Here is a 24,438-nt window from a genome sequence, read left to right as displayed (position 1 = left end):
CAGAAGAAGATCAGTTTCTGCAATAAGTTAGTACATCCGGCCCTTCTGCTCAGCAGGTGCCTGGACCCCCCTTTTCAACTGATGGGGCCCTGGCCCAGTACAGGAGGGCGGGCTGTACTGCTGTACTGTACTATGTTCCTATTTGTCTGCCAAATTTTAATATTGAAAGTTTTTTTCGTTCTATCTGTTTTATAAGTGCAAAAATTCCCTATTGATTTTGCCAGATATCTTGCGAGCTGATTGCAGAAGGAGGGTGTATGGAGATGAGGAGGAAGCAGAGATAAGAGGATGGTGTTCTTCATAATTCATTAGAAATAATGTAGGCAGAACTGACAACGTGTTTAGGAATTCAGAAACAAAAATACACTGGGTTGTCATGTCAGAGAGAAAGGTAGTAGCAAATTGTATCTCTAGAGACCCCTTCACTAACCTAAAATATTGCATGTCTGAGTACAGAAAACGTTTTATATAGTTGCTGGGAGGAAGAGTGAATGGTAATACATTATGGTAGTGGCTTCCCTTTGGCAGTTCATGTCCATTAATTGTCCCCCCCCCCCCAGGGGCACAGCATGGTAGGTGGTAGGGATAATTATGTTAGCAGCCACATTGCACCCCCCTTGCCCCTTTAGCACTTTTCTGCCTCCTGCCCCTGCTCTGCCACTCTTAGCTGGTATGATGGTAGTCAGTGCCCAGGGAACTTTTATAAACTCTGAAGCTGAGCAGCATGTTCCTCCATTCCAAAGGTCAGCCTTTCAGATCCTGAGGCCGTATACAATACCTTTTTTGCCTGCACTAGTACACTGCTGTGTGTGCATTCCTAGCTGCAGTGGCACTGCATATCTAGGACAGGGTGGCATGCAAGAATGAAGGGGGCACAGGATCCGCAGGTCGCCTTTGTTGAGTTTAATCCGGAACTTGCTCTGGTACCCTGTCACTGAGCATCCCTGGCAACCCTCTACCAAGCTCACAGCCTGTCACATCTCCTCCCCATTGCTTCTGTGCCAGTTTCTGCTGCCCATCCTTCTCAGCTCCCTCTGCCTGTCCTGTTCTACAGATCACAGAGTTTCAAAGTACAGCTGCAACAGCCCTACATTCAGCCACTAACAGAGAAAGGAAGAATAATGAGGAGCTCCTACAGGCGCAGGAGGAAATGCATGATGCTGTGCCGCCCAGCTTCATAGTACTACATCTACTAATTTTTAGTGTGTACCCCAAAGTATTCTTGGTCATACCCCAGGTTGGGAACTTCTGCTATAAAGTATCAATTGAGTGTCAGCTCTGAGTCCGCTGGGCCTGCTGACATCACATCTAAATTGGCAGTGCCCAGCAGTTGTCTCAGGGCTTTTGGATGTCTATACAAGGGAGGCTTTTTCAAGTACATAACAAACATAGAATATATTAAATGCACATAGAATCTAATGGGAAAATATTTGTTTAAATGAATAGTCTAGCGACAGATGTAGCACCCCCAAATCATTTTTATTTTTACAAGAACAAAGGCTGAGGCAAAGTGATAAAAATATAGGTTTTATTTTACGTAAAGAATAGCTTCATAGACACAATTGTGTTTTATTTGATGGTGAGGAAAATCCAAAGTTATTTAAAATGTTTTGACTGCCCAGATGACATTTCATACAGCAGCTCAGCCAACAGTCAGCCTAACGATTCGCTGGATCACGTGAGGTCACAGAGACACAAGGCAGTGAATGGATAGGCTGCATTCCTACAGATGGCAACTCCCTTTGCAAATCGACTGACAAAATGTTGGCACGACCGTCCCTTTAAACTCTTGTCCATTAGTGTGTTTTTTTCACTTTTTGTTACATAAGAACTCAAACCCATTTGACAAGTGGGCGTGTTATATCTAAAAGTGTAAAACAACTGCGAAGTTTTTATTTATTTTAATTTTTCGTTTTGTAGGCACACAATGCGTTCGCATGTCAATTCCGTTTGTCCACAGTTCCCCTATATAATGGGTCAAGTCGTCAATTTGAAATACACCCACAGACCCAATGTTAGTATCTTCTCACAGGCACATCTACTGCATATTCACAAGTTTGATGCTTATTTTTATTTTTGTGACATAAGATCTCAGAGTGACACAAGTTATAGCATCCTGGGAAAAGAGTGAGTGACAGAGACGGGGTGACCAAGAAACGCTGAACCACGGGGAGTATGGTGATGAATTTCAACCTAAAAAAAGCCTTGCTTTGGTGAGTGTCTTGTGTTGATTGGTTGTGAAACAGAATGCTACAGGCTTGTCTTTAGTAGCTTGAAGACGATTTAGACCTAGTCACCCTGCAGGACGGACCTGACAAATTATAAGGACACAGCAGCTGAGAGGTATAACTTCATTCTGTAGTTTTATTTTGTACATTGCCACATCCGTCGGTACCTTCTGCTTTCATAGCAAGAATGGATTGGTAGCATTCATGGCTTGGGTGTTCGAAGGGGGGATGGCAGTGTTGTGATGTGGCAAGGTGGCTGCCATATTTATGTTCATTCCTGCTGTCGGTACCGGGGGTAACGTTGACATGCCCAGTAATGGGGGTGGTATTGAGGCCTCATTAGCCATTGCTGGCATGTTGTTGAAGGACGTTGCGACTCCCATCATGGGACTGGAACGCAGCTGGTTTAATGTCAGGGCTTGAGGCTGGTTGACCTGGAAGGGGTTGATAGCAGGAGTAGATGGTGGAGCAGTTTGTCCTAGGAAGAGAAGAGACGAAATTCATTAGTGTGGCCTAGAGCTGCACGATTCTGGCCAAAATGAGAATCACGATTTTTTAGCTTGGAATAAAGATCACGATTCTCTCACGATTCTCTGTGTAACAAAAAAAAATTGGGATAACTTTACTGTTACGTTTTTCTTTTATTCATTAAAGTCTATTAATTGCGTTTGAAAGACTGCTGCGCAAATACAGTGTGACATAAAATATTACAACAATCGCCATTTTATTCTGTAGGGTCTCTGCTAAAAAAAATATATAAAATGTTTGGGGGGTCTAAGTACTTTTCTAGCAAAAAAAAATGATTTTAACTTGCAAGCAACAAATGTCAGAAAAAGATCCAGTCTTTAAGAGGTTAAACTTCCTTTCTCCCTGGCAGAGGGAAGAAAAAGATACAATGTAATCATTTTTGTTTATAGTTACTGGGAGACTTTGCTGATAGTGTTTGCCAGGAGGCTTTTTTTTTTTTTTTTCCACAGCTGTTCTCTCTGCTATGCAGCTATGCAAAGAATCGAGCATATTTCAGGGTTAGATCGTCAGGAGGGGTGAATCGAGATCGCGATTTTCATACGATTAATCGTGCAGCTCTAGTGTGGCCGGAGCTAGGTCTGAACACAGTAAAATGAAACCTCAGCTTACAACTAAAGAAAATAAACACAGTACATACAGTATCTCACAAAAGTGAGTACACCCCTCACATTTTTTAAAATATTTTATTATATCTTTTCATGTGACAACACAGAAGAAATGACACTTTGCTACAATGTAAAGTAGTGAGTGTACAGCTTGTATAACAGTGTATATTTGCTGTCCCCTCAAAATATCTCAACACACAGCCATTATGTCTAAACCGCTGGCAACAAAAGTGAGTACACCCCTAAGTGAAAATGTCCAATTTGGGCCCAAAGTGTCAATATTTTGTGTGGCCACCATTATTTTCCTGCACTTCCTTAACCCTCTTGGGCATGGAGTTCAACCAGAGCTTCACAGGTGGCCACTGGAGTCCTCTTCCACTCCTCCATGACAACATCACGTAGATGGTTAATGTGAGACCTTGCACTCCTTCACCTTCCATTTGAGGATGCCCCACAGATGCTCAATAGGGTTTAGGTCTGGAGACATGCTAGGCCAGTTTATCACCTTTACCCTCAGCTTCTTTAGCAAGGCAGTTGTCATCTTGGAGGTGTCTTTGGGGTTGTTATCATGTTGGAATACTGCCTTGTGGCAGTCTAGGGGAGGGGATCATGCTCTGCTTCAGTATATCATAGTACATGTTGGCATTCATGGTTTTCTTCGATGAACTGTAGCTCCCCAGTGCTGGCAGCACTCATGCTGCCCCAGACCATGACACTCCCAACACCATGCTTGACTGTAGGCAAGACACATTTGTCTTTTTACTCCTCACCTGCCTCCTGCCACACGTGCTTGACACCATTTGAACCAAATAGGTTTATCTTGGTCTCATCAGACCACAGGACATGTTTCCAGCAATCTATGTCCTTAGTCTGCTTGTCTTCAGCAAACTGTTTGCGGGCTTTCTTGAGCATCATCTTTAGAAGAGGTTTTCTTCTGGGACGACAGCCATGCAGACCAATGTGATACAGTGTGCAGCGTATGATCTGAGCACTGACAGGCTGACCCCCCACCTCTTCAGCAATGCTGGCAGCACTCATACTTCTATTTCCAAAAGACAACCTCTGGATATGACACTGAGCACGTGCACTCAGCTTCTTTCGTCGACCATGGCGAGGCCTGTTCCGAGTAAAACCTGTCCTGTTAAACCGCTGTATGGTCTTGGCCACCGTGCTGCAGCTCAGTTTCAGGGTCTTGGCAATCTTCTTATAGCCTAGGCCATCTTTATGTAGAGCAACAATTATTTTTTCATATCCTCAGAGAGTTCTGTGCCATGAGGTGCCATGTTGAACTTCCAGTGACCAGCATGAGTGAATGAGATCGATAATACCAAATTCAACACAGCTGCTCCCCATTCACACCTGAGACCTTGTAATACTAACGAGTCACATGACACGGGGGAGGGAAAATGGCTAATTGGGATGTACTGACTTTTGTTGCCAGTGGTTTAGACATTAATGGATGTGTGTTGAGTTATTTTGAGGGAACAGCAAATTTACACTGTTATACAAGCTGTACACTCGCTACTACATTGTACCAAAGTTTCATTTCTGCAGTGTTGTAACATAAAAGATATAATAAAATATTTACAAAAATGTGAGGGGTGTACTCACTTTTGTGAGATACTGTATATGGGAGCTCTTTTACCTGCAAAAAGTATATGTATTTCTATCAGTCCAGTTCTGACTGCTCTTCCACACAGCATAGCCCTGTCTGGCAAGGCATGAGACCTGTTTTTTCTCTGCTACTCTTCAATTACACTCACAGGTATCGGCCCTTTTCTGGACTATAACTGGGCAGTAAAAGCAGAAGCAGAGAATTGATGAGCTCATAACTCTGCTCTCATCTCCTATCAATGCATGAGCACTACAGTACAAGTGATTGACTCTTTGAGCTCCCTCTCCCAGTCTGAACTCTGCTGTACGATGACTTGAGGAGATTGATACCAAGCCAAATATAGATACTAACACTGCCTGCATATAAAAACATTACATTAAAGAAATGTGAATGAATATAATGCTGCATTTCTGTGTCATTTATATCTGCTTGAAGTTTAACTTTAAAGTTAATGTAAAAGCTGGTTTCACAAGAAGCAAATACCTGTCATTTTTTATTGTATTCGCCTCTGTTCCTATCTCTCTGACAGCGGGACAAGGTTTACTTTTCTGAAGACATAGAAACAAGCTGACCGAGGTTCTAACCCTTCCTGAATTGGCTGAAATAGAGGTTGTTGTGGTTTGTGTCACCACTGGAGAGAATTCCCAACACACCCGCTGTCAGAATACACTTATCAGCACTGCAACCCATTGACTGCATGCGCTGATTGAGCAGAAATTTCCAGCAACCCCTTTTAATAAAAACTCAATGAATAGATCGACTTCCCGTGAACGGAAAGGGCCAGACATAGATTGAAATTCAAATTTCGTTCCATGTATGGCCAACTTTAGAGGAAGTCTCTTAAGGCGTTCTATCCCTTCCCCACTTGACTCAAAATAAAAAAAAAATCTTGTCATGAGTTGATCTTAAACCACTTTACGACCGCCCGCCGCAGTTATACTGCGGCAGGCAGCCGCTCCTGAGCAAACCGCCGTAGCTATATGTCAATTGGGCACAGGCGGCTAGGGGGCAAGCTTGCGCTGCTGCCGGCGTGCTCCCGCCCCCGCTCGTCAGTGGTGAAGCCGATGCACGGGGCAGGCAGCTCCGATTGGCACCTGACACCTGTTATCGTTCCCCGCTGAGAGAGAAGAACAGTCAGCTGTTCTAAACAGCTGACCATTCTTCTCCCTGGAACACAGGTCTCTCTGATCATTTCACAAGCCACACCCCCCACACAGTTAGAAACCCGCCCCTAGGTACACATTTAACCCCTTGATCACCCACAGTGTTAACCCCTTCCCTGCCAGTGTCATTAGTACAGTAACAGTGCATATTTTTAGCACTGATTATTGTATTAATGTCACTGGTCCCCCCAAAAGTCTCAAAAATGTCAGTCAGGGGACCGGCAGCAATGTCGCATTCCCGCAAAAAATTGCAGATTGCTGCCATTACTAGTAATAAAAATGACATAAATCGTTCCCGTAGTTAGTAGACATGATAACTTTTGCGCAAAGCAATCAAAATATGCTTATTGTGATTTTTTTTTTTTTACCAAAAATATGTAGCAGAAAATTGCCCTAAAATGTCAAAAAAAATGTTGATTTTGACATTTTTTTTGGGGGAATGTTATATAGCAGAATGTGAAAAATATTGTTTTTTTTTTTTTTTTCAGAATTGTCGCATTTTTTTTGTTTATAGCGCAAAAAATAAAAATTGCACAGGTGATCAAATACCCCCAAAAGAAAGCTCTATTTGAGGGAAAAAAAGGACATCAATTTTATTTAGGTACAGTGTCGCACGACCGCGCAATTGTCTGTTAAAATAACGCAGTGCCGAATTGCAAAATATGGCCTGGTCATTAAGGGGGCAAATCCTTCCGGTCCAGAAGTGGGTAACCAATGATAAAATCAGTCAAATCTTCTTTTCTCTATCGTTCATCGATAGACGCAGCCCCATCTTCATGAGCTGAGTGGGTAATGCTGCCACCTGCAGGAGTAGTCTAGGCAGTACGTTAGTACAAAGCTTTTAACATATACATGCCCATGGGGCTGTCCCTCCAGGCATAACCCCCACTGCCACAGCCCAGCACATCAGTTTGTTTCTGCCTAGAGAAGAGTAGGACATAGGTTTCCTGCTGGGACTCCGGTCTCAGATTTTATTTCTTTTGAGAATATTTTCCTTTTATTTCTCTTTACTTGCCAGCTAGTGTTCAGGGAAGTATTTTCCTGTTGATCTAAAAGCAACAATGCCGGCTGGGGCTTCGTACTAGATATTCTAGATCCTTATGGTCTGGCCTACGAGCGTGAGCAGGTATAGTTCCAACCTAGGCCTAGCCATGACAGTCCCCCTTTTCCGGAGCCTGCGAGCGGATGCCTTGCCGGGACGCGGAGTCGCAGCGTACCCTTTGGCTGGCAGCACCCCTACTTTGGGTGGGAGGCAGTCTGCCCGGAGAGGAGCCCACCCGGTCCATGGTATGGTGAGTAAATGTACCCCCTTCGCCCCTGGGGGGATGTGGGCCCTCTCCTGGGGATAATGGGATTTGTGCCTCTGAAAAGATCCCCCCTGGCCTGCCCGGTGACCGGTCTGTGTGTCCTTCCATCCCCCCTTCCCTGTCCCTGCGATGGCTGTGTGTCGGGGGGGGGGAGGTGACATGGTACCTTGGGCTTGCTGCTCCCTGTTGTGGTTCCTGAGGCCTTCATGTGTCGGTCCCTAGCCGCATGGTTTGCCGTGGGCGCCGCCATCTTAAGTGTGGGCAATGTGATTTTTTTCCCCCCCATAGACTTGTATGGGGCAGTCATTTTCCCTGTGCCAAGGCAAGTCCTTCCTGACGGTGTTTTGGACAGTGGTCACCACAGACGCCAGCCTGTCAGGCTGGGGTGGAGTACTGGGGAAGTTCTGTGCCCAGGGGACTTGGGCAACGGAAGATCTTCCTTGCTGATCAATATTCGGGAGCTGAGAGCGATCAAGCCCTGCCTGCTTCCCTGGATGAGTTGGTTACGCGGCTCTCGGGTTCAGGTCCAGTCAGACAATGCCACGGCCGTGGCTTACATCAGTCATCAAGGGGGCACCAGAAGTGTCCTTGCGGACAAGGAGGTGGCCGAGATTCTAGTGTGGGCGGAACACAATGTTCTGGCTCTTTCCGCAGTCCACATCCCAGTTGTGGAGTATTAGCAGGTGGATTACCTTAGTCGTCAGGTGTTGGATTAGGGGGAGTGGTCCCTGCATCTGGAGGTATTTCATCTCCTGTGTGCCCGGTGGGGGACTCCGGAGGTAGACCTGTTTGCGTCTCGCCTCAACAGGAAAATTCAGAGGTTTGTGGCCAGGTCTCGGGATCCTCTGGCTGATGCCACAGATGCTCTGGTGGCTCCTTGGAGTCAGTATCGCCTGATATATGCCTTCACTCCGCTCGTTCTCCTGCCGAGGTTTCTTTGCAGGGTGGCGATGAAAGGCATTCCGGTCATTCTGGTGGCACCAGACTGGCCTCGGCGATCTTGGTACGCAGAACTGGTAAAAATGGCCGTGGATCCTCCATGCGGGAAGACCTTCTATCTCAAGGACTGAACTTCCATCCTGCTTTATGGTCACTGGCCTTAACGGCTTGGCTGTTGAAAGCAAGGTGTTGAGGGATAGAGGTCTCTCTGATTTGGTGATTCCTACCCTTTTGAAGTCCAGGAAGTCGACATCTAGGAAGATCTATCATCGTAGGTGGAAATCATACATTTCATGGTGTGAACCGCTGCAGCTGCACCCTCGCTTGTTCTCTAAATCTAGGGTTTTGGCCTTTTTTTACAAAAAGGGGTTGCGCAACGCTTGGCGCTGGGCACTATTAAGGGCCAGGTGTCGGCCTTGGCTATTTACTTCCAACGTCTGTTGGCTACTAATAGTATGATCGCACTTTCATTCAGGGGGTGCATCATCTGGCTCCTCTGTGGAGATCCCAGTTACCGCCGTGGGATCTTAATTCAGTTTTGTTTCTTCAAAAGCCTCCCTTTGAGAATATTAGAGAGATTTCTCTGCTTTCTTTGTCACAGAAGGTTGCCTTCCTAGTGGCTATCACTTCTTCTTGCAGAGTCTTTGAGTCCTGCCGTTCACCTTATTTGATGGTCCACAGGGATAAAGTGGTCCTCCGACCTAATTTGTCTTTTCTTCCTAAGGTGGTGTCGGATATTCACCTGAATGAAGACATTGTGTTGCCTTCCTTATTTTACAAGGTGGATTTGTTGGCCTCTTCGGATGCCTCCTTTGGCCGCAAGGTTTTGCAGGCTGCTGTTTCATAAGAGAATGTTTTTTTTTTATTATTCTCTTAGGGGTCTTTTGCCTGGGAGAGCTCCTGTTTGGTTCAACTCCATGTTGCCCGGTTGGCTAGGTTTAGCCTCTTGGAGTTGACGTTACTGTCTGGTTGCGTTTTTCCCACCCCTCATGCCTGTACTGCTTTGGGACGTCCCATTCAGCTCATGAAGATGAGGCTGTGTCTGTCGATGGACAATAGAGAAAATAAGATTTTTGTAAGATCTTACCGTAAAATCTTTTTCTCTGATGTCCATCGACAGACGCAGCACCCGACCCTCTGATTGGGGATAATTCTTTTGTCTTTACTGCTTGCAACTAAACTGATGTGCTGGGTTGTGGCAGTTGGGGTTATGCCTGGAGGGACAGCCCCGTGGGCGTGTACAGTATATGTTAAAAGCCTTGTACTAATGTACTGCCTAGGCTACTCCTGCAGGTGGCAGCATAACCCCACATGAAGATGAGGCTGCGTCTGTCGATGGACATTAGAGAAAAATATTTTACGGTAAGATCTTACAAAAGTCTTATTATATTGAGAGATCTCAAATGCTTTTCCCCAACTCCCAGTCTCAATTACATGACATCTGGCTACCAAGCATGCAAATATCAAAGGTTCCTGTGAGCTACTATGACCAATACTACTTTAATCAAGCCAGCTGCAAGCACTGATCACCATCTCATTCTGAAGTGTATAGTGCCATAATAAAACAAACCTTAGTGCTACGCTAAATAATATCATATAAAACAATCAAAGAAATATACTGTATAAATAAATGATAACATCTGTTAGCACCTCAATTGTGGCAAGTGTGCTATACTAGAGGTAACATGTGAATTAATAATACTTGTGATATAATCAAATACTTCTTTAAAAAAAAAAAAAAAAGAAGGAACAAAGTCCACAACTATTCAAATTTTATGTAAATATATTGTGATTATCCTCCCCACCACCGACATCCATGTACAGGGTGCTCACTCTTCCTTCTCCTTTCGTGCAGTTAAATGAACACATCCATGTGCCACCATGATGAGTGCTCCCCCCCCTTATAGTTGGGTTCTCACCTCAAATGCTGTGACCTCACACCTAAGCTCGGTCTAAGAATGCCTTTTTACCTCTCCCCAGCCTGGGGATGAGTATCCGGTTAGCCCCAATATGCATTGTTTGTCTCCTCACTCCACTCCTCCACAGTACTGATGCAATGTCACATATGAAGAAAGAATTCAATAGTGCTTATACCCTTAAAAAAGCATATCTTTATTAAAAAAAAATTGTGTGGGTATTCACATTTTGCTGGTGCTTCCAGCGCACCAGACTAAACATGCAAAATATCCTCCAACAGCAGTTTAATTCGTGTCTGCAAGCTGTCAGTCCACATTCCTGGAAGCTGGTTCTACCTAGCCGGCGGGAGCAGTCACTGTCCTTGCCCCTCCGTTACGCGTATTGACACTGGGTCATGTGTCTTCATCAGGGGAAAATTCAATTGGTCAATGGAATTTTTTCCCTGATGAAGACACATGACCCTATGTCAATAGGTGTAGGGGAGGGGCAAGGACAGTGACTGCTCCCATCGGCTAGGTAGAACCAGCTTTCAGGAGTGTGGACTGACGGCTTGCAGGCAGGAATGAAACCTCTATTGGAGAATATTTTGCATGTTTAGTCTGGTGCGCTGGAAGCACCAGAAAAATGTGAGTACCCACACTATTGTTTTTAATAAAGATATGCTTTTAAGAGTATAAGCACTATTGAATTCTTTCTCCATATGTGACATTGCAACCATACTGTGAAGGATTGGAGTGAGGAGACAAGCAATACGTATTGGGGCTAAACGGATAATCATCCCCAGGCCGGGAGAGGTAAAAAGGCATTCTTAGACCGAGCTTAGGTGTGAGGTCACAGCATTTGAGGTGAGAACCCAACTATAAGGGGGGGGGGGGCACTCATCGTGGTGACACATGGATGTGTTCATTTAACTGCACGAAAGGAGAAGGAAGAGTGAGCATCCTATACATGGATGTCCGTGGTGGGGAGGATAATCACAATATATTTACATAAAATTTGAATAGTTGTGGACTTTGTTCCTTCTTTTTTTTTTTTTTTTTAAAGAAGTATTTGATTATATCACAAGTATTATTAATTCACATGTTACCTCTAGTATAGCACACTTGCCACAATTGAGGTTCTAACAGTTGTTATCATTTATTTGATTGTTTTATATGATATTATTTAGTGCAGCACTGAGGTTTGTTTTATTATGGCTACCAAGTAAGACTACCTGTACACAGATTCTATTGTTTTCAGTGGGCAGTGAAATGAGAAGATCATACAGGCTGCCACTGCGTACATAAATAAATGCAAAGTATACGTAGCTTGTAATACATTAGCACACTTTGATTAAACTGTTTACATTAAAAGGTAACCTGAAGTGACCTAAAATATTTCTAAAGGATAATAAGTTCACTTTAACCACTTTAAGGACCGGGCCTATTTCTGACACTTGTGTTGTTGCAAGCTAAAATAATTTTTTTTTTTTGCTAGAAAACTACTTAGAACCGCCAAACATTATATATATTTTTTTTTTTAGCAGAGACCCTAGACAATAAAATGGAGATCGTTGCAATATTTTTTATCACACTGTATTTGCGCAGCAGTCTTCCAAACGCAATTTTTTGGGAAAAAATTCACTTTTTTTAATTAAAAAATAAGAAAACAGTAAAGTTAGCCCAATTGTTTTCTATAATGTGAAAGATAATGTTACGCCGAGTAAATAGGTATCCAATATGTCAACTTGCGCACGCTCGTTGAATGGCGACAAAAACATCCCTTGTAATAGAAATAGGCATGACAGGACCTCTTTATTGTGAGAAAAAAATTGCTGAAAAAAAAACGGCCCTTTAAACTGGTTGCTAGGCAACGACGTTTGATATCGTTCCAGTCCTCCAAGACCATAGAGTCGAGTGGGGGCCATCTTGCCCTCACTCGACTTCCTGTCTGTGAGGAGCGGGCACCGGATCGTTTTCCTCGCTGCTGGCGGGTCCGTTAAGCAGGGAAAACGACCGGGACGCGGTGGGAGGGGGGGGGCACCTCTTCTGCCGCACTGTAAGAGTGATCCCGCAGCGAATCCGCTGCTGGGACCACCCTTATCTGAAAGAGGACCGCCCGCCGTTTAAAAAATACCAGGTTTTTGGCAGCTATCTGCTGCCATAACCCCGGTAATTAGCGCCGACGTATTTTGACGGTGGGTGGTCGGTAACCAGTTAAAACAAAGTGCACATATCCTTTTCCCCTCCCCTGGCCTAATATAAACCACCCTCGCCCACCACAGATGCATACTTACCTCAATCAAATGGCTGCATATCTGCTGTTTGTTTACACCCAGCCCTACAAGTCTTCACTGTCCTGACAGCACCTATTATTCCAACCACACATGAGATATACCCCCGGGATCGAAAGAGCCAGAGCAATAATTCTGGTGCTAGACCTCCTCTGTAACTCTAAACAGGTAACCTGAAAAAAATGTTTAAACGTCGCCTATTGAGAATTTTAGGTACCGTAAATTGCCGCCATTCTACAAGTGTGCGCAATTTTAAAGCTTCACATGTTAGGTTAGGTATTCACTCAGTGTAACCTCATCTTTCACATTATACAAACAATTGGGCTAACTTCACTGTTTTATTTTTTTAATCTAATAAATTGTAAAAAATTACGTTTGAAAGATCGCTGCGCAAGTACAGTGTGACAAAATAATATTGCATTGACCGTCATTTTATTCTCTAGGGCTCTACTAAAATATATATATATATATATATATATATATATATATATATATATATATATAAATATATAATGTTTGGGGGTTCTAAGTAATTTTCTAGCAAAAAATACAGATTTTTACTTGTAAACAACAAATTTCAGAAAAAGGCAGGGTCAGCAAGTGGTTAATTATCTGTGTGTGTGTGTTGCTCTAATGTGTAATACTGAATCTGTGGTACTACTTGACGTATTGTTATTTTAAAGGTTTAAATAAAGTTTTTTACAAACCAGCAATGATCATTCACTATAAAATCATACGAGTCACATCAGATGTCATTGCGATAAAACATTTTTTGCAAATCGCAAAGACGCCTGAAAAACTTGCCCAGGGGATTTATGCTGTCCTAATAAGTAGGATGAGCCAGAAAGGGCACAGGGGGTCGTAGAAGGATCAGGTCTGATCTGTAAGTGAATGAATGCAATGGTAAAAGGAAGTGCTGGGAAGGTCCTGCAGCTCTGTCTGTATTGTGAGAGGCCTTATTATATTTCTTTGTAAAAGGGGGGGGGGAAGAGAGCTACAAGGTATTTCAGGAATCCCCAAAGTAAACAGGTCATTTCCGATTTTCAGGCAGACAGGAAAAACACAGGAAAGGAACTTTCTCTGGAATTAAGAGGCCCTGGCCTGGTGCCACAGACAATTAGAAAGTCTTTGTGAAACTAAAGAGCAGGGAAGCCTACTTTGTATGTAAAACCCTGCAGGAGGAAACTTGATTGGAGGTCTGGGGGGCCAGGGAGGATTATGAGTTTTAGGACATCCCAGAGCTGGGATTTGCATATAGGAACTCTTTACGGGTCAAAAGTTTTGTAAAGTAACCCTTAGGCCTGTGATCCAGCAGCTCTGCTGTTATATGAGGATGCAAAAATGAAAGAGAATCTGGATGGGCAAAGTGACAAATTCTATTGTTATGGTGCAACTACCCCCAACCTATTGATACTTACCTTCACCCCACTTCCCAGTCACCATGTTTGTCCTTTGGTGCCATAGGTCTAGTCCCTGGCTAGGTTTCTTGTCGTGAGGGTTGAGGACCTTATCCCCATCTCTTTGTGTTCGGATTAAGCCCAAACACATTTCATCCTGGGATAAAGGAGGGTCCCATGTGTCTCAATACCAGAAGGTACTGGGGGCAATGTGGGAAAGATGAGCATCTGTGCTTTTCGTAGGAATATCCCCTATCAGGAGAACCTGTCACTTTTCCAATACTGGATAGAAGATGACTACACTTTCCCCTGGGAGCAGAATTTTTTAAGCTAGTGTGCATGGAGCCTTAACCAGTACTTAACTTAAAGTGATAGTAAAGTCTTGTCTTTTATTATTTAAAATAACAAACATGTTATACTTACCTGCTCTGTGTAGTGGTTTTGCCTAGATCCTCCGCTTCTTAGGTCTCCATCGGCACTCCTGGCCCCTCCCTCCTGCCGAGTGCCCCCACAGCAAGCAGCTTACTTTGGGGGTACCCGAGCCCAGCTGCTGCTTTGTGGGTCCACTCAGACATGGAGCCGCAGCTTGGCCCCGTCTGCCCCCCCCCCCCCCCCAGCGGTCTGGATGTTCTTTCAGCAATGAACACAGGGCTCCTGTGTTCCTCTTATTTAGGAACACAGGTCCCTGTGTTCATTCCATAATTTCCATAACACTCCCTGGGGACACATTTAACCCTTTGATCGCTTCTGGTGTTAACCCCTTCCCTGCCAGTGTCATTAGTACAGTAAGTCTCCATTCACACTAGTACGACTTGTCAGGCGACTTGGTCAGCCTGACAAGTCGTGCACCGTCGCGGTCCATAGTATAGTACAGGAACGGTTCTAATAATAAGGGTCCTGTACTACTTCGGGGCGACCTGGAGCGACTTGCATAGACATTCATTTTATGAAGTCCATGCAAGTCGCGCCTAAGTCGCTCTGCACGTGACTTCACAGGTCGCCCCCTAGTCGGATCCGACATAGTGTGAACGGGCACTTACAGAGAATATTTTTACTGTAAACAAAGGAGGCTCTCTTGCTATTATGGAAAAAGGATGTTAAGGATGGAAGAATAGAAAGAGGGAGGTTGCAGCTAGCACTGATAGTTTATCCTTAAACTATAAGCAGATTGGATGTGTGGTGGTGTAGTGCTGCGCTACCTCTTGCGTGATAAGTGGTGTATCTGATCAAAAATAACCGCAAAAAATAATTATCTCTATAGGTCAGAAAGGCAATATATAGACAAATAAAATAGGGACAATCTCATAAATAAATATGCAGGTAAACAAGGTATACAACAGTACCGGGAACCAGGAGACGGACCCATCCCTGCAACCCTGCAGCCATATCTACCTATAGGCTTTATACAAGAAAGTGACAGGTGAGAGGCCATCCACACCGTTAGGAGGCCCCCTCACGGTCCATTACCTGCACTTTCTTCCTGGAGGTACCTGATAACGCCCATCTACACATATACCTCGGATTTATTTATTGCCACCAGCACCCAGCATTTGTTGTAACACAAAGCACCGTTATCACACAAAATCACAAGTGAAGAGACCTGCGTTTTGCTTTCTTCATTCCCAAGATCCCTACACTATGCACTTTATTTGAACTTATCTATTTACCATCACTGCCTTTATTGTAACAAGGCGTATTTAGGATTAATACCTCTGAAATATGTGTACTTATGGACTTTTTCTTCAGTTAAGATTAATTAATTTTTTTGCTAATTTATAAGTATCAGCACTGTCACTTTATACACGTACTTACCAGCACTTATATTTGTATTATATAATTTGTACCTCGTACCAGCGTTCCATCCGTTTGCACTAGGCACTTTGGGCAATCATAGCACTACACACTTTTTGGCCAACCAGTTTTTGCACTACCCATAGCACTTTATCTTTGCACTGCCATATTTATTGATTATTTATTAACATCTAAGTTTTATACCTTGTTTACCAGCATATTTATTTATGAGATTGTCCCTATTTTATTTGTCTATATATTGCCATTCTGACCTATAGAGATAATTATTTTTCGCGGTTATTTCTGATCAGATACACCACTTATCACGCAAGAGGTAGCGCAGCACTACCCCACAGTGCATATTTTTAGCACTAATTACTGTATTAATGTCACTGGTCCCCCCAAAAGTGTCAAAAATGTCAAGTGTCCTATCTGTCCGCTGCGATGTCGCAGTCCAGCTAACAGCTAAAAATCGCTGATCGCCGCCATTACTAGTAAAAAAATAAATAAATAAAATAAAAATGACATAAATCTTTCCCCTAGTATGTGTGTGTTGATAACTTTTGCCCAAACCAATCAATATACTCTTATTAGGATTTTTTTTACCAAAAATATGTAATACATATTGGTCTAAAATTATGAAAAATTTTAATTTTTACTTTTTTTTTTTTTATTTTTATTGGGAATGGCATATAGCAGAAAGTAAGAAATATTGTTTTTTTTTCAGGATTGTTGGTCTTTTTTTTTTATAGCGCAAAAAAAATAAAAAATCACAGAGATGATCAAATACCACCAAAAGAAAGCTCTATTTGTGGGGAAAAAAAGAAACATACATTTTTTTTTTGCTACAGCGTCGCACGACCGCGCAATTCTCAGTTAAAGTAATGCAGTGCCCAATCGCAAAAAAAGGCCTGGTTATTAAGGGGGAAAACCTTCTGGTCCAGAAGTGGTTAAATTATCATTACACACTCAGTGTTAAGTACTTTCAGCATCTAATTGAATCACTTACTGAGTTTGCAGGTTTTGTACCCTTTTATCCTTGCCTATATTCATGTTAAGTTTGTGCCATGGCACTGCCCCAGGTTTCCTGTTTCAGGGTGGCTCCTTTCTCTTGCAGCATCATATGGAGCCACTCATGCATTCAGGGACTAGAGTTGTAGCACTGAGAGTGCAGAAGCCAACAGCACTGAATGTTGAAAACTGCAGGTTTCAAGGATAATGTTTATTTCATGGTGCTCAATGTGTTAAACAAAAAATGCTGAGGGTTTAACACTACTTTAGGCTTTATCCACCAACACATCGAACCAAACTCTTTTGACAACTGCTTGCCAAAAGTGGCGATGGTTTACCTAGGGGGCTTGGCTTGCTACCCCAGTGATGGCTTCTAATTTTAAAAGGTTTTTCAACCAGCTACAGCTGTCTGATGCTCATTGTTGATCCCTGTTAATTTTCCCTTGGTCTGCATGCTGCTCTGTTCACTGTACTCATTCTAAATCTGACCATGTTGATCAATCTTCAATAAATGGTCTTTGGGTTGTATAAAATTCCACCTGCTATAAGTTGCTAAGCATTTTAGAAATTCCTGCTTCCACCAGCTGCTGGCAGTTAGGGAATTGAACATTCCCAGACCAGAACATCAGCGGGTCAATTGGACATGGTACTCCTCCTAAGCAGTGTTCACATTCCTGTCCTGCACTGAAAACTATATCTGCTAACTGCACATGGCTGCATCTTCTCATCTAGAGAACTGTTATGGGTTAGGCAGAGGGGTATGTTTAAGATTACACTGAGAAGAAGGTCGGGTTAGGTTTAGGCTTTAGCAGAGCAAACGGTGAGGTTTAGGGTAGAACAGAGAGTATGGATAGGTTAAGGCTAGGGCAGAGAGATTCATGCTAGTTCACAAGGTATGGTAACTTTGTGAAAGTTAAGGGTAAGGTTAAATTTGGACTACATTACAGGATATGATTGGAATTATGCAAGGAGAGAAGTTAAAGTTTCGGTTAGAACAGAGGGTATAGTTAGAATTTGGCTAGGGCAGAGGGTATGGTTAAGATAAGGCTAGGGCAGAGAATATAGTCTTCATATAGGAGACCAGGGAGTATAGTTTTGAATTGGCTAGAGCAGACAATATGGTAGAATAAGGCTAAGGCAGAAGGTTTGGTTAAATGTGAAAATACAGTTAAAGCAGCAGTAAAGGCTTTTATTATAATAATAAAAAAAAAAAATCCTTCGAGGTAAAGGCAAAATGTGCTAGTATGCATCACATACTAGAACCGTATGAGAGACATACCTTGAAATTAGGCACTCCATCGGTGCGCTGTCACCACTGCAGAGGCTTCCATCTTCGCCTAGTATGGCCGAGCCACGATGATGTCACGGCCGAGGCACAGGGCTCTGAAAGAACAGCACGGGTATGCCGTTCCTTCAGAGTGCATGCACCAATGACCTCGCCGACCTATCCTAACAATACCTTCTGCTCCATCTTAATCCCAATCATACACTTTGTTTCTGCCTAATCCTACTCGTACATTCTGCCATATTCTGTTCTTAAAGTGGTAGTAAAGGCAGTATTTTTATTTTTAACTACAGGCCTCTAGGTTGTATGTAAAAATAAAAATACTGTCTTTACTACCACTTTAACCACTTCCCGCCCGCCCTATAACAAAATGACCGCGGGAATGTGGTTGTGTTATCCTGACCGGACGTCATATGACGGCGGCAGGATAACACAGCTCTGGGCGCCCCCTGCATCTCCGATCTCGGTAAAGAGACTACTGACGTAGCTCTTTACCATGTGATCAGCCGTGTCCAATCACGGCTGGTCACATAGTAAAACAGGAACAGCCGTTGATCGGCTTTCCTTAGTTCGTGGCAGTTACTGTGACAGGCACGAGTAAAGGAGCGCCGATCGGCGGCTCCCCTGACAGGGGGGGGGGGGGGTCGGCACTGGTAATCAGATCATTGATTACCAGTGCAGACCCTCGGGGGGGGGATGCCACTAGATCCACCAGGGATGCCCACTATGACCCCAGGGATGCCCACTATGACCCCAGGGATGCCCACCATGACCCCAGGGATGCCCACTATGGCCACCAGGGATGGCAATCAGGGCTCAGGCCTTGCCCTCCCCGTCAGTGCTGCCCACCAGTGTCCTCCCTATCAGTGCTGCCCACAAGTGCCTATCATTGCCATCCTTTAGTGTCGCCCACCAGTGCCCATTATTGCCCACCAGTGCTGGCTATCAGTGCCCATCAGTGCCGCCCGTCAGTGCCCACCAGTGCCGCCTATCAGTGCCCATTAGTGCCCGTCAGTGCCACCTATCAGTGCCCATCAGTGCCACCTGTTAAAGTGCAGTGCAAATACAGCGCAAAGATAAGTGAAATAACTAATAACAATATTTTAAATTTTCTAGAATGCAGCTGTTCATAAATAGTGGTATCCAAAATTCATAAATATGAGAAAAATATATATCACAGCGCAAACAATAATAAAGTGATTACGTTCTACTTAAAAGACTCATAAAGTGCACCGTGCAATTGTGTGCAAAAATTGGGGTGTAGAAACCATATAGACATATACTATATAAATATAATTAAAATGTATAAATATAAAGTGCCAGTCCAGATGTAATAGTTGTTTAAGATCTCAGTAGATGATAAGATGTACACAGTCCCAAAAGATGTCTCACAAAGGTGCTGGAGTGCCAGGAAGAAAGTGCACAAAACATGCAATCTTTTGTGGTGCAGTGAGCCAGTGCCGGACCTCCCCCTTTGGGTGTTCACTTACCGGACAATGGTGACCCCTATGCTGTATAGCAATAGAGATCGACAAGGCTTATGTCCTAGTAAGGAACCGGCTATTAACTCCTCCAAGGCGAAAGTATCTCCACAGATGTAAATACCCCGATACATGTATTGGAGAAAAGGATGCTCATATAGTGTAAATCCGATAAAAGGTTGTTTATTGTGCAAAATAATGAAAATACACTCACATTTCGTTGCTTAGTAAAAGGCATATAGGTTAAAAATCTCGTCCTTCCTGGTAGCAGGTGCCGCTAGAACGCCCCGTGGTTTCGGCGTGCGTTCCACCGCACCGGAAGTGACGTATCGCTAGGACGTAGACCGGAAGTGCGTCGACGCGTTTCGCCCTCCTCTTCCGGGCGTTTTCACAGACGTATTTCGTAAATACGTCTGTGAAAACACCCGGAAGAGGAGGGCGAAACGCGTCGACGCACTTCCGGTCTACGTCCTAGCGATACGTCACTTCCGGTGCGGTGGAACGCACGCCGAAACCACGGGGCGTTCTAGCGGCACCTGCTACCAGGAAGGACGAGATTTTTAACCTATATGCCTTTTACTAAGCAACGAAATGTGAGTGTATTTTCATTATTTTGCACAATAAACAACCTTTTATCGGATTTACACTATATGAGCATCCTTTTCTCCAATACATGTATCGGGGTATTTACATCTGTGGAGATACTTTCGCCTTGGAGGAGTTAATAGCCGGTTCCTTACTAGGACATAAGCCTTGTCGATCTCTATTGCTATACAGCATAGGGGTCACCATTGTCCGGTAAGTGAACACCCAAAGGGGGAGGTCCGGCACTGGCTCACTGCACCACAAAAGATTGCATGTTTTGTGCACTTTCTTCCTGGCACTCCAGCACCTTTGTGAGACATCTTTTGGGACTGTGTACATCTTATCATCTACTGAGATCTTAAACAACTATTACATCTGGACTGGCACTTTATATTTATACATTTTAATTATATTTATATAGTATATGTCTATATGGTTTCTACACCCCAATTTTTGCACACAATTGCACGGTGCACTTTATGAGTCTTTTAAGTAGAACGTAATCACTTTATTATTGTTTGCGCTGTGATATATATTTTTCTCATATTTATGAATTTTGGATACCACTATTTATGAACAGCTGCATTCTAGAAAATTTAAAATATTGTTATTAGTTATTTCACTTATCTTTGCGCTGTATTTGCACTGCACTTTAACAGATTTGGTCACTACCATTTTGAACAGCAGCATTTAAGTTCACCACTAATTTAGTTAACAAATATTTAAATAATTTTTCCTGAGCGCGGTACACACCTACCCACACATCAGTGCCACCTATCAGTGTCCATCAATGCCACCTATCAGTGCCCAGCAGTGCCGCCTAGTAGTGCCCACCAATGCTGCATATCAGTGCTACCTATCAGTGCCACACATCAGTGCCTATCAGTGCCGCATATCAGTGCCACCTATCAGTGCCGCCTATCAGTGCCACCCCATCAGTGCCTCCTCATCAGTGCCTGTCAATGCAGTCTCATCAGTGCAGGAAAAAACTTATTTATTTACAAAATTGTATAACATAAACAAAAAAACTTTTTTTTTTTTTTTCAAACTTTTTCGGTCTTTTTTTATTTGTTTAGCAAAAAGGAAAAAACCCACAGGTGATCAAATACCACCAAAAGAAAGCTCTATTTGTGGGGGGAAAATGACATAAATTTGGTGTAGGTACAGTGTTGCATGACCGCGCAATTGTCATTCAAAATGCAACAGCGCTAAAAGGGGAAAATTGTCCTGGGCAGGAAGGGAGGGAAGTGTCCTGTATTAAAGTGGTTAAGAACAGATAATGGCAGAATGTATGAGTAGGAATAGGCAGAAATTGAGAGTATGATTGAGATTAAGATGGAGCAGAAGGTATTGTTGGATTAGGGTAGGGTGGAAGGTATAATAAGGATTAGGTTAGGGTAGAAGGTATGATACGTTTTAGGCTAGGATGGAAGGTATGACAAGTTTTAGGCTAGCATGTTAAGTATGGTAAGGATTCGGCTAGGGTAGAAAGTATGATTTGGATTAAACTGGGGTGGAAGATATGGTAAGGAATAAGCTAGAGTGGTAGGTATGGTATGGATTAGGCTAGGGTGGAAGGCATAGTAAGGATTAGGTTAGGGTAGAAGGCATGGTAAGGTTTAGGCTAGGGTAGAAGGCATGGTACAGATTTGACTGGTCATTATCTATAATACAGCCTTTATTACAGCTGATGTTACCTTCTGCTTTTTGACATTGTTCATTTTCTGGATGGTAAACACTGATATTACAAGCAATTTACCATTGGCCCCTATTGAGGACCTGCCATGCTGACTCTCGCTTGCTCTCCATTTTCCACCCTAATTCACATTACTTACTACTGCATCTGCACCTGCTGCGAGTTCATGGTGTAAAATGGCATTAGGAATAATGTTCATAAAAAAGGTGAACGTGCAAGTTGCTTGCTAATGAACAGTGGGCAAATGTTTTTTTAAAAATATACCAGGAAGTTTGATTGTGATAAACATATTTCTGTTCTGCATACTACTTCCAAGTTAGTAAATCAGAATGCAAACACCTAGTAATCCTTTGCAACCAATTAGAGAACAGGATTCTGCCTATAATACAGAGCTGGATTTCAAATTGGTAGCCAGGGGTAAGAAGGATGCCTTTCTTTCCTTTGGCTCTCACACAGCAATATCACAAATGTCAATTACCAACAGCTAAAAAACATTTGAGATGTACCTGATGCCAGGAAAGGGTTAAACGTAGGGGCAGGCGGCGTGGGCGTCGTCACCAGTGTGTCGAGGTTCACTAAGGCGGCGTTGGGTCCTAGGAAGGATTCTGGGGTTTTGCGAGCAATGGCCTGTTTACCTGTGGTCATGGCCACTGGCTGAGAGTCGAAGAGGTCTGGACTGGTGGTACCACTGCGTAAGGACGGTAATGTAGATATGGAATCTGCTAGAAGGAGGAAGACAAAATGGAGTCAGCCAGAGAGTCACCAATGCCAAAGGTTTTTTTTTTTTTTTTATAGAAATAGAGCAACTGAAGGAGACCAAATCCCAAGCAGTGTTGTGAGCCCTGCCTGAGTTCTCTCCTGCTGGACTACAGACCTTACACCCATGTTATGAAAAAGATGAGTAAAGGGTAGGAATTCTATATTTCAGCACATATTGATTGTGCAGCAGCTCAAGTTAGGACCTCTCTCAAATTCTGGTAGGATCAAAGGGTATTTTTGAACTCACTGTTTTGTATTTAAATTTAATGCTGTTAACCATCAAATGGCTTTGAAGGTGTGGCCTGGGACCATACTCCGATACCCAATAAGGTTATTGTACTACTTTAAAGCTGAAGTTTACCCTGCCTTTTCTTTGCCTGACCCCTCCCCCCATTAAAATACTAATGACGTTGGTTAATAAAACTTTTCCATTTTTATTACATATTTTATTTTAAACCCAATGACGTATTTAGTAGGTTTTTTTGTGCTCTTCTATGTAATGAAGACAGATCATGGCTGGTAGGTGGGGCTGGCATGGTGTTCCACCCTGCCTCAGTAATTCTCCCAAGAGCCCTTAGCCCTGTTGCAAACAGTGGATTGGCTCTTGGAAGGAGTTATGCAAATATCAACAACTGGAAGATGGTAAACGAAATCCAGTGTATTTCAGGGGCCAAACCTTGTCCCCTTCATCAGGGCCTAAAAGTTGCGTTTGGCTGAGACAGGAGCAATCAATTTTTGCTACCAGGCTGCAAGGCCTAGCCATTGCCTTGTACATTGGCATCTTTAATTTATTTTTTTCCCCAGGTCTGTCACTTTCACTTTTTTGTGTGCCACCTTTCACTCAGGATTGTAGGATGTGGGTCTTTGGGCCTACACTGTAGTTGGAGTGGTGCTACTGAAGAATGTGTGGCAGTCAAGTTCCTTCCTCCACTTTAAAGTGGGGGTCTTTCTTTGGGGGAACATCCCACCCAGTACTCAGTTGGCTTTAGCTGATCATGAGAAGTAGATAAGTGGGGTTCACTGAGCCTTTTGTATAGGAACACCTGAGTTAGCATTACCCCCATCAGAAGCCTTGTGCCTCAAAGGGGCAGAGAGGGGTCCTTCCTCTTTTTTAAAATAACAAATATGTTATTCTTACCTGCACTCCTCATTTTTTGGGGTCCCCTGCTGGCACTCCTGGCTCCTTCTGCCTTCCAAGTACACCCTCTAACAAGCTGCTTGCTATGGGGATACTTATGCGGGCTCGATCTCAAGCCACACTGTGTGCCTTTAATGACACATATCGAGTGGCCGGCCCCACCCCGTTCCTTCCTCACTGCATTTCATTGAAAGCAACAAGAGGCAATGGCAATGCAATGTCCAGTGAGGGGGGAGAGAGAGCGAGCAGCGCTTTGCTCTTGGGCACTGCGCTGGATCGAGATTGGGCTCAGGTAATTATTTAGGGGCGACTAGGGGAGGAGAGCTGAGAATGCATGAAGCTAAAAAAAAAAAAAAAAACCTTTAGCCTTTACAACCACTTTAAATTATGTTAATTTCATAAGCAGTTTTGAATGGTTTCAGCAGTAAGAATGGCCTTTACCCAAAAAGCCTTTCTACTTTAGGTGAGAATATGAAAATATTCTTGGTCTGGGTTTAAACCCAGCACAGCTATACAGCAGGTCAAGAAATGAGGACAGATGAATAGTCCTTAGTCCTCAGTACAGCTGCAGCACATCACAGGAACAAATACCCCATCTTCTTTCTGTGATCGGGTTTAGGTAGTTGCCTCTTCCTCTCCATATGTCTGCAGACTACAGGGGTTTGTGCACATGTGTGACCTCTGACCCCCACAATACATCCAAAATTCCTCTACATCCTAT

General features: G+C 43.5%; 1 protein-coding gene across 9 annotated transcripts in view; it reads right to left on the bottom strand.

Moving 5' to 3' along the window:
• Nucleotides 1-1,511: 1,511 nt before the first annotated feature.
• EPN2 (epsin 2) overlaps nt 1,512-24,438 on the bottom strand; it is a 141,632-nt gene continuing 118,705 nt past the window's right edge. For 4 of the 9 annotated variants that reach the window (XM_082260606.1, XM_082260612.1, XM_082260607.1 and 1 more), the window contains 2 exons: nt 22,327-22,542; nt 1,512-2,706 (listed from right to left, as the gene is read on the bottom strand). In XM_082260606.1, the coding sequence (XP_082116732.1) occupies nt 2,405-2,706; nt 22,327-22,542 (518 nt within the window). In that variant the 3' untranslated portion in view covers nt 1,512-2,404. The remainder of the gene's footprint in view (nt 2,707-22,326; nt 22,543-24,438) is intronic. The other 5 variants (XM_082260608.1, XM_082260613.1, XM_082260610.1 and 2 more) reach the window with 4 other exon arrangements.

The sequence above is a fragment of the Pelophylax lessonae genome (assembly GCF_965119305.1).
Source record: "Pelophylax lessonae genome assembly, chromosome: 6".
NCBI lineage: Eukaryota > Metazoa > Chordata > Amphibia > Anura > Ranidae > Pelophylax > Pelophylax lessonae.
This window is presented reverse-complemented; position numbering and strand designations above follow the sequence as displayed.